Source organism: Poecilia mexicana, unplaced genomic scaffold (genome assembly GCF_051168715.1).
Source record: "Poecilia mexicana isolate PSO_F unplaced genomic scaffold, ASM5116871v1 scaffold_11, whole genome shotgun sequence".
NCBI lineage: Eukaryota > Metazoa > Chordata > Actinopteri > Cyprinodontiformes > Poeciliidae > Poecilia > Poecilia mexicana.
Window position 1 is genome coordinate 7,556,351 of NW_028263380.1, and position 13,179 is coordinate 7,569,529.

General features: G+C 40.8%; 2 protein-coding genes across 2 annotated transcripts; both read left to right on the plus strand.

Annotated features, from left to right (window-relative positions):
* Positions 1–1,983: 1,983 nt before the first annotated feature.
* zbtb8b (zinc finger and BTB domain containing 8B) lies at positions 1,984–7,157 on the plus strand. The gene is made up of 5 exons (XM_015013073.2): positions 1,984–2,170; positions 2,603–2,796; positions 4,529–5,453; positions 5,578–5,756; positions 5,900–7,157. The coding sequence occupies exons 2-5, from the start codon at positions 2,623–2,625 to the stop codon at positions 6,212–6,214; spliced, it is 1,593 nt and encodes a 530-aa protein (XP_014868559.2). The 5' UTR covers positions 1,984–2,170; positions 2,603–2,622; the 3' UTR covers positions 6,215–7,157.
* Positions 7,158–7,617: 460 nt separating this feature from the next.
* Positions 7,618–10,322, plus strand: LOC106933676 (alpha-L-fucosidase 1). Its single transcript, XM_015013074.2, has 8 exons — positions 7,618–8,081; positions 8,225–8,359; positions 8,542–8,679; positions 8,832–8,937; positions 9,043–9,243; positions 9,327–9,517; positions 9,665–9,764; positions 9,879–10,322. Exons 1-8 carry the CDS (start codon positions 7,738–7,740, stop codon positions 10,011–10,013), a joined length of 1,350 nt encoding a protein of 449 aa, XP_014868560.2. The 5' UTR covers positions 7,618–7,737; the 3' UTR covers positions 10,014–10,322.
* The last annotated feature ends 2,857 nt before the right edge of the window (positions 10,323–13,179 follow it).

Genomic DNA, 13,179 nt, shown 5'->3' on the forward strand with positions numbered 1-13,179 from the left:
TTGTGCATTGAGGGTGTGGTGCAGCTCTAAAGGAACTTCTTGTTTATCCCCGCTGCGTCTGAAAATGAGAAAGGAACTATTTTCTTTCCAAAATGGAAGGAAAATAAACAAGTATTCATGAGCAAACAATGAGGGCAGGCGGGTGTGCTGCTGCAAGCTCAAAGTGGTGTATGAAGGAGAGGAGGCGATTATCTTCAAGCTCACTGGCATGACTTTTTGTAACTAATACTGGTGATGTCAAAGGTGAATAACGCTTTAGGGTTTAGAGTTTTTAAAATGAATCATCACATTTTTGCAAGGCTTTTGAAGTAAAACATGTATTTTCACTTAGAATACCTTGCAAAAATATTTATACCCCTCAAAATCATTTAAAATTCTCTACCATTAGAACCACAAATTCTCGTTTATTGGGAGATTATATGATAGATAAACACAAAGCAATGCTTATTTATAAAGCAAAATGCAAGAAATGATTCACGGTTTTCAAAATTTATTTTGCAAGTTAAAAAAAAGGAAAAAAAGAGAAGACGCTACAGCTGCGCATTATGCCTCCCAGTGTCAGTACTTTGAAGAACCAGCTTTCAAAGCAATTACAACAATCTTGGCACTGGTTTTTAATTTCATTTAGGTCTGGACCTTGACTAGGCCATTCACATTTATGAATATGCTCTGGTTTTCCGGCCACTCCTTACCACACAGCCTTACTTGTATAATTTTTTTTAATCATGTGATTGAAATGTGGTATTCTGTAGGCATAAAACAATTAGTTACAGTATTATTTGTTTAATGTGTTTAATGTTGCATTTGTTTAATGAGATATGAAAGAGTTCTACTCAGTAATGAGTGCCTGCTTTCACATGACTGCTGTGTCCTGTACATGGCAGGACACAGCCATGCACAGGCCTGCTGAAAACTGTAAAAGGGATTTATTTTGCTGCTCTTACAACAATGTATTTTCCAAATTTGTGGAGCCCACAACAAACAGTTTTCGTCTTGACAGATTCTTGCACCTCAGCCATGGATTGCTGCAGGTTCCCAGAGTTACCATGGGCATCTTGGCTAATTCTCCAATTAATGCTCTCCTTGCCCGACCTGTCAGTTCAGTTGGGCAAACTAAACTGCTAAAAGACATGCTAATAATGTGCATGTCTTTTAGCAGTTGCCTCACACTGGATACCGCGATCCTCTATGAGATGTTTGAAGTTTGGGATTATTGTTTTATAGCCTTGTCCTGCTTTAAACTTCTTGACTGTGTTCCCTTTTCTTTGTGATGCTGTTTGTTCTCTCATCTTCTCTAACAGACATAATAGCTGAATTTATACTTAAATAAAATTGCACAATTACAGTTAACTGGCCTCTGAAGGCAATAGACCACACTGGATTTTATTTAGTGGCATTAAAGTACCGGTAATCAAGGCTGAATTTATGTGCTGCACTTTCCTGGTTTTTATTTGTAAGAAAAAAAAATGCTCACAGGTATGTGTCATCTTCCTTCCTATTCACAGTTCTGCACCAAATAGAAAGGACTGATATTTTAACTGTGACAGCTACACATAAAGCTGTGCCTTCCTATGACTGTGTGGCCTTCATCTCTGCTTTCTGTAAGAGAACAGAAAATACTGCAGCATGCCATGTGAAGACAAGCATGTTTGTGATTACGTTGCATCATCCAGTCACAACGCCATTTTTAGCAACATTTGTAAACATTTCAGAAACAAATACAATAGTGTTTAAATAGTGTTAATTATTTATGTCTTCTTTATCTCTGTTTTTTCTTCTTCTTCTTCGTCTTCTTCTGTGTAATTTTTTTTCTGTGGGCTGCGGAAAAATCAGTTTGGCACCCAAAATTAATATGGACAATATTTTCATTTACTTGCACATACCGTTACAGCACTTTCCACACTTTTAGTTATTAGGGCCATATGATATGTTGTGACGAAACGGACTCCGTGAGGACAAGTGATGTCACTAAGGCCATGTCATGTCCAACGCTGTACAAACGGGGAGACGGCGTTCCACTCTCGCTCGGTCAAATGATTGGACGAGGAAAATTTACGTAATTGTTTAACGAAAGCGGAAGTATTTGCTTTTGTAGGCATGGGACAATGAATCCTGCAGGCTGCTGTCTTTCTTTCACGAGTAAGCTTATAGAGTACTTCTGAAAACACAGGTAAGTGTACAATGAAAGGGTTTTATAAAACGTAAAAACGTATAAGGTATAAAACCCTTCGTAAAGGCGTTTTACGAAGCTGGAGCTGTGTTGCTCGACAAAGTATTAGCAGCTAGCTACTTAGTGCTAGCTGCACAGGCTGTCACGTTAGCAAACAGAGCAGAACGTAAATCACTTCCTGTTTTCGCTATCGGATTTTATTAGGAGCCCCTCACCAATGTTACTGTTTATAAAAATATTAAGTTCTATATGCATTTGCTAGTTTTGTTTAAAAATGTTGTGGATTTGCATACTAAGGTAATGTCAAGCATCGAAAATAGAACTGTTCCTCAGTTGTGTGGTTTTAGGTCATTTTAACATCGCATTTTATCATCCTTCCCCCACCCCCTCCGATAATCACCCGCACGGTTTGTTTTTTTCCCCCGCTACTAGAATCACGGAGAAGGAAAAACATGGAGGTTCCCTGTTATCTGCCCAAATTGCTGTTTGAGCTCAATGAGCAGCGAAAGCGAGACTTCTTCTGCGACTGCAGTATCCTGGTAGAGGGGCGTGTATTCAAAGCCCACCGTAACGTGCTATTTGCTGGAAGCGGCTATTTCCGGGCTCTTCTGGTTCACTACCTGCAGGTGAGGATTACACTGCTTCTGTCTGTTTTCTATTAGTGCTAAGAATGTGTATACAGCGTTTTTGAGTAAATGTTAAAATGTCATCTTCAGAATTCATGAAATATTTGAAAGAAGATTACAAATCTGTCAATGTTCCAGTTATTATTTATCAAGGCAGCCGTAAGCAGGTCAGTTTTTGGTTTTAAAGAAGTCGGTGTTTCAGCATTTTTGAAATTTTCTAGAATTTTTTTCTTCCCAGATGAGACTAGCATAAACCTGAATGCTGTTTCTTCATGTTTGATTCTGATTCTGATGCAGAGTAGATTTTAACCCAAAGACCTGAGTGATCTGGAAGGTTGACGCAGCAATAACAGATCTTGTGTGTATTTTGGTGCTAACCCATTCAGTGATTTATGAAATCAGTGTTTAGGTGTTTTAAAGTCTTTTCTCTGAGTTACAGAGAGCCAGTGTAAGGACTTTGCAACTGGGGTGGTTTGCTCCATTTTCCTGTTTTTAACTGAGAATGCAAGCAGCATCTATCTGACTGACTTTTTACACAGACTTTTAAAGACACTGTTGCAGTTATCAATGTGACAAGAAATGACTCATGGATGAGTTTCTCTAGCTCTTGCTGAGACATTACTCCTTTGATCCTGGAAATGTTCTTCAGGTGATGGAAGGCCGACTTTGTAACTGTCTTCAGGTGTATCTGAAACTTATGGTCTTAGTGCATAACACCAAGATTTCAGACTTGACTGGTAGTTTTTAGCTGTAATAACTGAAGCTTTGTGCTGACCCTTTGGGTCCAAAGATAACTTCAGTTTTGTTTCCGTTCAGCTGGAGAGATTTATGGCTCATCCACACATTTGTTCTTGGCATCACTTCAGTGCTTGGATGGGTTCGGAGACACTTGGTGACATCATAATGTAGAGCTTTGTATCAGTATCTGTGTTGTTATGGGAAATAATCTTAATACTTGTTATAATCTGAGCTAGCACGAGTATGTAGCTATTGAAGAGGCCCCAAAATTTAACCTAGGAATACCTAGGTTAAATCCCTAGGTATCCCTAGGTTAAATTAAAGTTCGGTATCCCTAGGTTAAAGTTACTTTGTCCGCTCTCTGTCCGAGCGGACAGAGTAACTTCTTGTCCGCTCTGACAAGAAGTTACTTATTGACACAAAGTTATTTCTGTTCCTGTTCTGGTTTGAGTCACAAAGCAAGACTCAAACCAGTTAAGTGGTGTACCAGAGAGTCCTACCCTACAATAATAATCAGAATATCATTGTCAGGGTCAACAGTGTTGAATTTTGCACTAAGATCCAAAAGTACTGGCACTGTGGTTCTTCCACAGTCTGTATTCATGTGGATCTCTTTGAACACTTTGACAGGGGTGGACTTAGTACTGTGGTGAGCTCTGAAACTGGACTGAAAGCTAGAAAACAAATCATACAATTTTCTGCAGACATACTTCTATATCATTTTAAAATCAAAATAAATTCTGATTAAAAAATAAATAATATGCCTAAATACAATTTTGGCATATTCAGTTCATTGTGGATGAATTTATCTACGTGTTAAGTACATGTTATACATCGATTAAATGTAATTGGTAAGTTGGTCTATGATAGTACACTGAAGGTTCAAGCTGTTACACAAAACCATTAACTTGAGCTGATTTTTACAACAGTTCAAAGCCATGTTCTGTTGTAGTGTTTTCAGATTTCTAATTTTAGACTTGGGAATGCTTTTCAGGACAGCGGACAGCGCTACAGCACAGCGTCGCTGGACATCGTTACAGCCGACGCCTTCTCTGTCATCCTCGACTTCCTCTATTCTGGCCGCTTGGCTCTTAACAGCAACAACGTGATTGAGGTGATGTCAGCGGCTAGCTATCTGCAAATGACAGAGCTGGTGAACTTCTGTAAAGAGTACATCCACTCATCTTTGGAGATTTGCAACAAGGATAAGGAGAGAAACACGAAGAAAGAGAACCAGAAGGACAATGAAACAATTAGACCCGCGGACAGTGGAACTCCGTCTGCAACCGTCGCTGGGGACACGGGTATTACAGGGACAAGTTCAGAGGCTGCAGAAGTAGATGGGGGGTCGGGTTTAGGTCCTGAGGAAGGAACTTCAGCAAGTACCCCCTTGTCTACTGTAGTTGCAACCCCAGCGGGCTCCAGTAGAAACATTGACAGCGCTTACTCCTCTAGGGAGGGGTTTCCACCTGGGAGGGAAGACCAAAAGGGCCACATGGATCAGACTAATCTCTCATCCTCCTCATCTTCTGCTTTGACCCCAGAGTTGGTGAACCCTAAAATAGAGTATGACCCTGATGAGGAACTCGTAGAGTCCCCCGACACCAAAGACCTTGCGCCATATCCTGGGTCCTCTCTGCATGGCACACACCATAGCAGGTTACTTCTTCAAAGTCCCTCAGCCTCCAATGAGCGCTCCCCTTTAGGATACGGCCCTTCATTTAACACCCGGCAGCTGATGGAGATTCTGTCCAGAGGTGAAGGCCCCCGAGGCCCAAGCCCTGTAGGGGACCGAGGAGGTCAGCGCTTCAACCAAGGACTTGGCAGCAGCACAGGAAGTAGCAGAATGGATGAAAGTTTGGGGTTTGTTGGGTCATCTATCATGGAGATCCAGTCTGATTGGCTCGGAGAGGACACAGGTAATTACCTCAGTCAGTTTTAACTGTCAATGAATGTGCTAGAATAACCTTAGACCAAGTAAAATACAGTAAATCCGAAAGCAGAAGATTTGTATGTATTTCAGTTGTCTTTCTCCCCCTGCAGGCGATGGCTTGGTAGTGCCAGTAAAACTCCACAAGTGCCCTTTCTGTCCATACACTGCCAAGCAGAAAGGAATCATGAAGAGACACATCCGCTGCCACACCGGAGAGAGGCCCTTCCCCTGTCCCATGTGTGGCAAGAGGTTCACACGACAGGAGCATCTCCGGACCCACGCCCTTAGTGTAAGAGTGAAGTGTGGCCATCATGTTTTTTTTTATGTATCCCATTTTGTTAGTACGACTTGTCCTAGAACGATCTTCAGTATTCTATTCCTTCCAAACTCTAATCCAAGTCAAAACAATACCCACTATGTGTCTGTCCATAGGTTCACAGGCACTACTGGCCAGTATCTTGCAAGAGCTGCAGGCGAACGTTCACAGGGTCCAACGTCTCCCCGGGATTGAGGCGCTTTGGCATCTGCGACAGCTGCAACTGCGTGACCACCACTCATGAAGATTCTGCGCCCGCTGACCCGTCCAGCCAGCCAGAGCCCATGGTGCGTGCAGAAGGGACCACAGACTGGTCAAGCTTTATGGACGATGTGGACGAGGTGGAGGTTGGCAGAGTGGAGGACTTAGTGGAGAAACAGATGCTGGAAAGACAGCTTGCTGAATGCTCTGATGTCAGCCATACACTGTGAATTTTACCATCAACTAGAAATAAAACAGGGCCTCGGTGCACTTATTATTACTGTAGGGTTATTTATTTATTCACTCATTTGTGTCCTGAATTTCCGGTCCAAAGCTGCCTGTCATTATGTGTCAGTGATTAGTTAGTAGCAGGAAACCTGTCTGGCATTTGTGAAATCACGTCTAGATGTAACTTTAAATTTCAAACGTGTACAGTGCCAACAAAAAGTATTCACAGCCTTTCACTTTTTCAGAACCTTCTGGAACTTGAGTAATTAAACATGATTTTTAATGGAGATGGAGCGTGCGCCTGTGACTTTAAGGAGCTGCAGTAGAACGGTGTGCATCAAAGCAGAAACCAAGCAAAGAAGTCAAACTACTTGGCTGTAGACCTCAGATTGGATTGTGTCAAATCACAAATCTGTGAGCATCACTAACTTCAAAAAGGAGATAAGGTTGTCATTCAATAAAATATTAAGCCTTGATGTAAATATTTATTAAACAATGGATCAACAAGGTTACGGCAATATTGCCAGTAGGGGAAAAAAAAACAGTTCTAAAAAGAAGTTTTTGCCTTGTCATTAAGGAGATTTGTTTGGAGCTTGTTAGGAAATTAAAATTTCACAAATCTTGTTTAAAATACAGCATATGAATGCTTTTTGTTTGCATTGTACGTGAATGTAAAGAAATTTACATCTCAATGTTGTACGGAGAAATTAAGATTCTGTACTCATCCAGCAAGATTGGGATTAAGACGTCAATCATGAATTCAAATAAATAATTGTCTTCAACAACTTTTTATGTGTACTTGAAATGCGACTTATAAATGACTAACTTAAATTGTTTACATTAATGGCAGCCAAGTGTGTAAAGAAGTGACCAAATAAATTACCTGTATAAGCTAGAGCATGGCGGCCTTCCATGTGTACTGTACTATAAAAATGTTAACAGTGATCAATGAGCATTTGTCCATCTGTATTTTGTATGTCGACTTTGCATTCTTAGTTTAAGTTTACAAGGCTCGTGAAAGCGGAGGTACTCAGATGTGGTGCCATCTAGTGGCTAAAAAGTATCATTTATAAGGTAAATACAGGTGTCTTAAGCATGGAGACAAGCGGATTAAAATAGAAAATGTGCTTTAAAAACATAAATATTGCAGTAGACCAATAATGAGTGGTTTGATTATTTTATCTGAGATCAATGGAAAACAAAATAAGCCGATAAATAAAAAAACGGAGAAATATAAATGCAAGTTAAAGTTACATTGTTTGCATTACAAATGCATTTTGTTTCTGAAATCTTTTTATTCGAGTCAAAGATTATATCTAGATATATTTTTAAGTCCTTTACTAGGAGGTCAAATTAACTGTTACACCTTGCAGTTCTGCAAAACGAGTCAATCATGTGGTGCTCCACGTGATCCCAGTCATGTGACGAGGAAACAACTCAAACGGCAACAAGAGGCTCACTAGGTAGATGCAGGGACTTTAAATGAGTTCCATGTAATCTTATTTTAGGCTAACTTATAGCAGTCATGGCTGCCGTTTTCCTCCTCCTCCTCCTCGCCTTCGCGTCTCCCGCAGCGGCTCGTTACACCGCGAACTGGACGAGTCTGGACGCCAGACCGCTGCCTTCATGGTACGACGAAGCAAAGGTGGGGATTTTTGTCCACTGGGGAGTATTTTCAGTGCCAGGCTTCGGCAGCGAGTGGTTCTGGTGGCACTGGCAGGGTCAGCAGCCGCCTGACCCGAAGTGTGTGAGCTACATGTCCAAGAACTACCCGCCCGGCTTCAGCTACCCGGATTTCGCCCCTCAGTTCCACGCGCAGTTTTTCAACCCGGAGGAGTGGGCGGACATCTTCAAAGCCTCTGGTGCAAAGTAAGGTGTTTATATTCCACTTCCGGGTAGCACCAAATCAGAAGCAGGGTGTGTGTTGGACCATGAAAAACTACAACCTCAAAACCTTAATGAATGTCTTTAGGATTTTTGCAAGGCATTGTTTCACAGTGCACTCTTTCCAGATATGTTGTCCTGACTTCCAAACACCATGAAGGATTCACTAACTGGGGGTCTCCATACTCCTGGAACTGGAATTCTGTTGATAATGGTCCTAAAAGGGACTTAGTGGAAGACCTGGGAGATGCAGTTCGCAACCGGTGGGTGAATTTGAAGCTTATTGGAGAATAATATCCAACTGTAGATTCTGGTAAATGAGTTCAATAGGCATATGAAACACAGCACAAATCCACCTGAACCTCTTCAGCTATAACTGAGAACATGTCTCGTACGAGAAGGTAATAAACAAGAGCTTCAGAGATTTGTTGTTTTCAACACTTAGATCGCTGCACTATGGCCTCTACAACTCCTTGTATGAATGGTTCAACCCCCTCTACTTGGAGGACAAGAAGAATGGATTCAAAACCCAACAGTTTGTGATGCAGAAACTACTTCCTGAACTCCATAACATTGTTGTAAGGTTAGTAGGTTTTAAGTTTTAGTAGTTACCGATCACACCGCTTGTTGTTTTCAGTTTCCCTGTTATTGTTGCACAAACTGCAGCCTTGCCTTAGGTCAGTTAGCTAGTTCTCAGTTATTGCACAACATGATAGTGTTTTATATACCTTGCAGGTACAGACCTGAGGTGATTTGGTCTGACGGCGACTGGGAAGCGCCAGACACCTACTGGAACTCCACCCAGTTTCTGGCGTGGCTTTACAACGACAGCCCTGTCAAAGTCAGTCCTTTTTATTTTAGGGAAACACAAACTGCCATGCACAAAGCATTGCACAAAACTATAATAGCAGCGTCAGTGTATTTACCCTATCTTCCTTGATTTTAGGATACTGTTGTGACCAATGACCGATGGGGGCAAGGCACTGCCTGCAAACATGGTGGCTTTTATAACTGCCAGGACAAATACACGCCAGGGCAGCTGCCCAAACACAAGTGGGAGAAATGTACATCTGTGGACACTTTATCCTGGGGTTACCGACGAAACATGAAGTTCAAAGAACTGATGGACTTACCTGCTATTATTGACGTAAAGACACAAGATGACGTTCAGATTGCTGAAGATGTAGCCGCTTCATCTTCAGGACTGAATGCTTCTCGTTTTCTTCACAGGATCTGGTCAGCACAGTGGCTCTTGGAGGTAATTATCTTCTCAATGTAGGTCCCACAGCCGACGGGACAATTCCCAGTGTGTTTGAGGAGAGGCTGAGGGGTCTTGGCGCCTGGCTGGAAACCAACGGAGAGGCCATCTACGCCACCAAACCCTGGAGGGTCCAAATGGAAAACGGCACCGTGCCAGTGTGGTAAGAAAGCTGGAAAGTTGAATATTTAGGATCTGAGTGTTCTTCATTTTTGGTGTTTTCTCCTTCCATGCTACCAGAAACTCAGTATGAGTTTTGGTTTAGTGGAAAAAGAAAAACAAAAACTAAACGTTGTTACTTTTCTTCTAGGTATACCTCAAAAGGTGCCACGGTCTACGCCATTGTAACAGCCAAACCCCCAACAACTATACTGAAGCTGTTGATCCCCCAAACATCAGCAACAACTAAGGTAAATGGGATTATTAAGATTATGTGTTGCCATTTTGGAACAAGTACATGACCAAACCCAAGATCGATAATGTAAAAGTGACTAGGAACAAATAGGAATCCGTTTCTTTTCTAGGTGACTCTCTTGGGGCGTCCGTCCCCCCTCCCTTGGGCACCAGTCTACCCTAATGCAGGTCTCTCCGTCCTTTTGCCTGAGCTACCTTTCACTCCTGGTCAAGCCTGGACACTCAAACTGGACAATGTCCAGTGAAATTTGAAGTTATAAAATATTCACCATGTAAGGCAATGCATTAAATTCAATTCATGTTTTAATTTTCCACTTTGGAGGGATAATAGGACAATGCTTAAGGGAATTTTTTTTTACATCTTTGATCATTGCTTTACTGATCTGAAAACTTGTTTATTGTTAACACATGACAGTGTCTTATTTAAAAAAATAAATGTTTTTGAAACATTTTTATTACCATAAATGAAAAGTGGCATTCCTGTTCAACCTGTGGAGATTTCTCAGCTGATTGTTTCCAATTTTGTGGAAAATAAACTCTCTCTCGCAAATTTAGCACCAGTCCAGAAAATCTGATTTGAACTTCAATTTTGGAAATTAGCATAACTACACAAAGCTTGCAGCAAAAAGTGCATAGAAATTGTTTAAAGCCAACAAGGTGAAGATTCTAGCATGTTCAAACCCTCTACTCTAATCCAGGAGAATTTGGATGTAAAAAGATGCTCAAACTTAATCCCCAAACATTCTCACAGCACTTAAACTGTTCTGTTGCAACTGCTGTGTCCAGATGAGCCAGTGTGTTTGAGACTATTATGTGCATCTACTAAATACTGACCTGAATGTGGATATTTAGTTCTTTACCATTTTTATGTTGTGGGACATTTAACAGTTAAAAGGTTAAATGTCCCACAACACCTTTTTCAATCATCGTAAGAGTTAAAGGTTGAACATTTTGCATTATTTTGTTTAAGTCTTGAGTTGCTCCATCAATAAATAGCCTTAGAAATGTAGATCAAAATTCTCCATTTTACTGTGTAACACCATCTAACTTGTGTTGTTGAAATTCCTTTACTTAAAACAGTTTCATCCTGCTGCACACAATCCCAGAACTTAGCAACACGTTTTATTTAAAAATAAATTGATCAGACTTGCTACTTAAAGTTCTGCATGCTGCAGAAATGGTGGCCATATTTTTCAACCCATGACTAAAAAAATATACCTTTCCAAACCTGGAAACAATCATCACAATCAATTCCAGGTGACTAACTCACAGAAACATATTCACACTCACACACCCATAAAAATCCAAAAGGTTGAAGGTCATGCAAGCACAGGTTCGCATTTTACTAATGTGTCTTCTCCACTTTGGCGCCAGATGTAACTTTGAGTTAATAAACTAAATTTTTGGAACTGAATCAAGCATGGACATACAAGCCAATGGAGGGGCCGGCTAGAATCCAGAAAATTAAGGAACATGTTATTAAGCTCATATTGAGAAGATGCCTTCAATCAAAACAACATTGCTCTTACCCCCAAGAAGAATGTTTTTACTGCTTCATTTCACATTTTCTTCAAAACATTCAGAGTAAACGCACCAAAAAAGACAAAGGAGACGCAGCAACGCTCGTTTAACTCGCTAAAATAGCTTTATAATAATCATAATAATATTGATAGTAATAATATTAGCCATTAGAAAATGTTCAGACAACGTTGAAAGTGTTACATTCTGTGTTGGGAGTAAACCACGTCACAGTGTGCCATCTCTCCGGGTTCAGCGCCATCAAACGTGCTTCGGTTTGGACACATTTAGACCCATAAAAACATGAGAGCAAGAAATAAACTTGTATGTACAAAATGGTGGGAGGAGAGAAAAAAAAACCCAAACTAAACAGGAGCATGTTTTACACTGCCTTCACCGGCCTTCAGACTGAATTCAGACACTTCCTGGTGTGTTCTCGTGCACCACGTGTGGATGACCACTTGGTGGCGTAACAGACATTTACACTCTGTTGTGACTCTATTGCTCTGCTGGAGTCAGCTGTTCTCATAGAAGAAGAACAAACAAAAATGAACGTTTGTATGTACAATATGCTGTCTTGGCACAGAGTTGATGATATATATAAAACGAGTGAATCCATGCTGAAACTTGCTCTAAATCAAAGTGGTCACCGATAACACAAGAAAGACGAGGAGGGAGTCGAGAACGAAGGGCTGTTCTTGCCGTTGCTACATTATAGAGTTGAATAACGAGTGTGAAGTGTCTCCATCGGTTCGAGGCCCCCCGTTTGATTTCCTCCTCTTGCTGGCACTGAGAGTTCGAAGTGGAGTAAAAGCACACAGAGAAAGAGGTTCTATTGTTAGGACGGTCCACTCCCACAGCTCACTTCCTTCAGCGATTCCTCACCTCTCTGGTGGAGTGTGCATCACTGAGCCCAGAGGGGGGGGAGGGGGGGTAGTGTCTTCCCAGAGTTAATCAACTTTCTCTTCTTCTGCTCCATCCCCTTTAATAGCAGCGATTTATTGAACCGAACATAGAATAAACTATATATTTATATATTTTTGTTGCTATACACGTCACTTGCCCTTGATCAGCCTACAGAACAATTTTTACTCATAGCTATATTCAACAACACTGTATTTAATAATGATCGTAATGGCACTAATTAAAACTTTTAATGACGGTAATCATATTAATTATATTCTAATAACAATAAATGCAATTTTAAGATAAGCAATGTCCATTGATAACAGGTATTTACACTTTGTAAACATGGCGAAGTTAGGGTATAGATATATATATATATATTTTGTTGATAATTACACAGTAATCGCTCAGTTGTCTCTTACCCTCATGGTTAGCTGTGTGTGTCCTGTAAATCCACATTACAGAGTTAATACATATGCACACATGTACACATACAAACAGAATTACACCTCAGTGCTAAAGGCACATTGGAGTTTCAGTTGATCATCTGCTCGAGTCCGACCTGTTCTGGAGCAACAGAGAAGGGGGGCGGGCGGAGTAAACCATAGGCAAGAAACCAACCAGTAGTTTGGCCACAGTATGAATTAAAGCATTAAGTTTCTTATTAAATCGGAGTGATTCTAATTATGCTCAGTGATTTTCAGCAATAGCAACTGAAGGCGTTTACGGTCTGTAATTAACTCCCTGCCTATGGTGTGGTCTGCCAATAACATGCCAAATACAAAGTTCTGCTTGCACACGTGGGAGTCACTGAAGATGATACATATGTGCAATTATGAATAATTTTCTTATGCAGATAAGCACCTTCAGTATCCTCACATGTAATTTGAATATTAAACAAGTTTCCAGCCATGACTGTACACATGGGCGCCAGCAAAAATCAATGAATGAGAGAAATCTGAAATTGTAGAAGATATGGAAATTTGT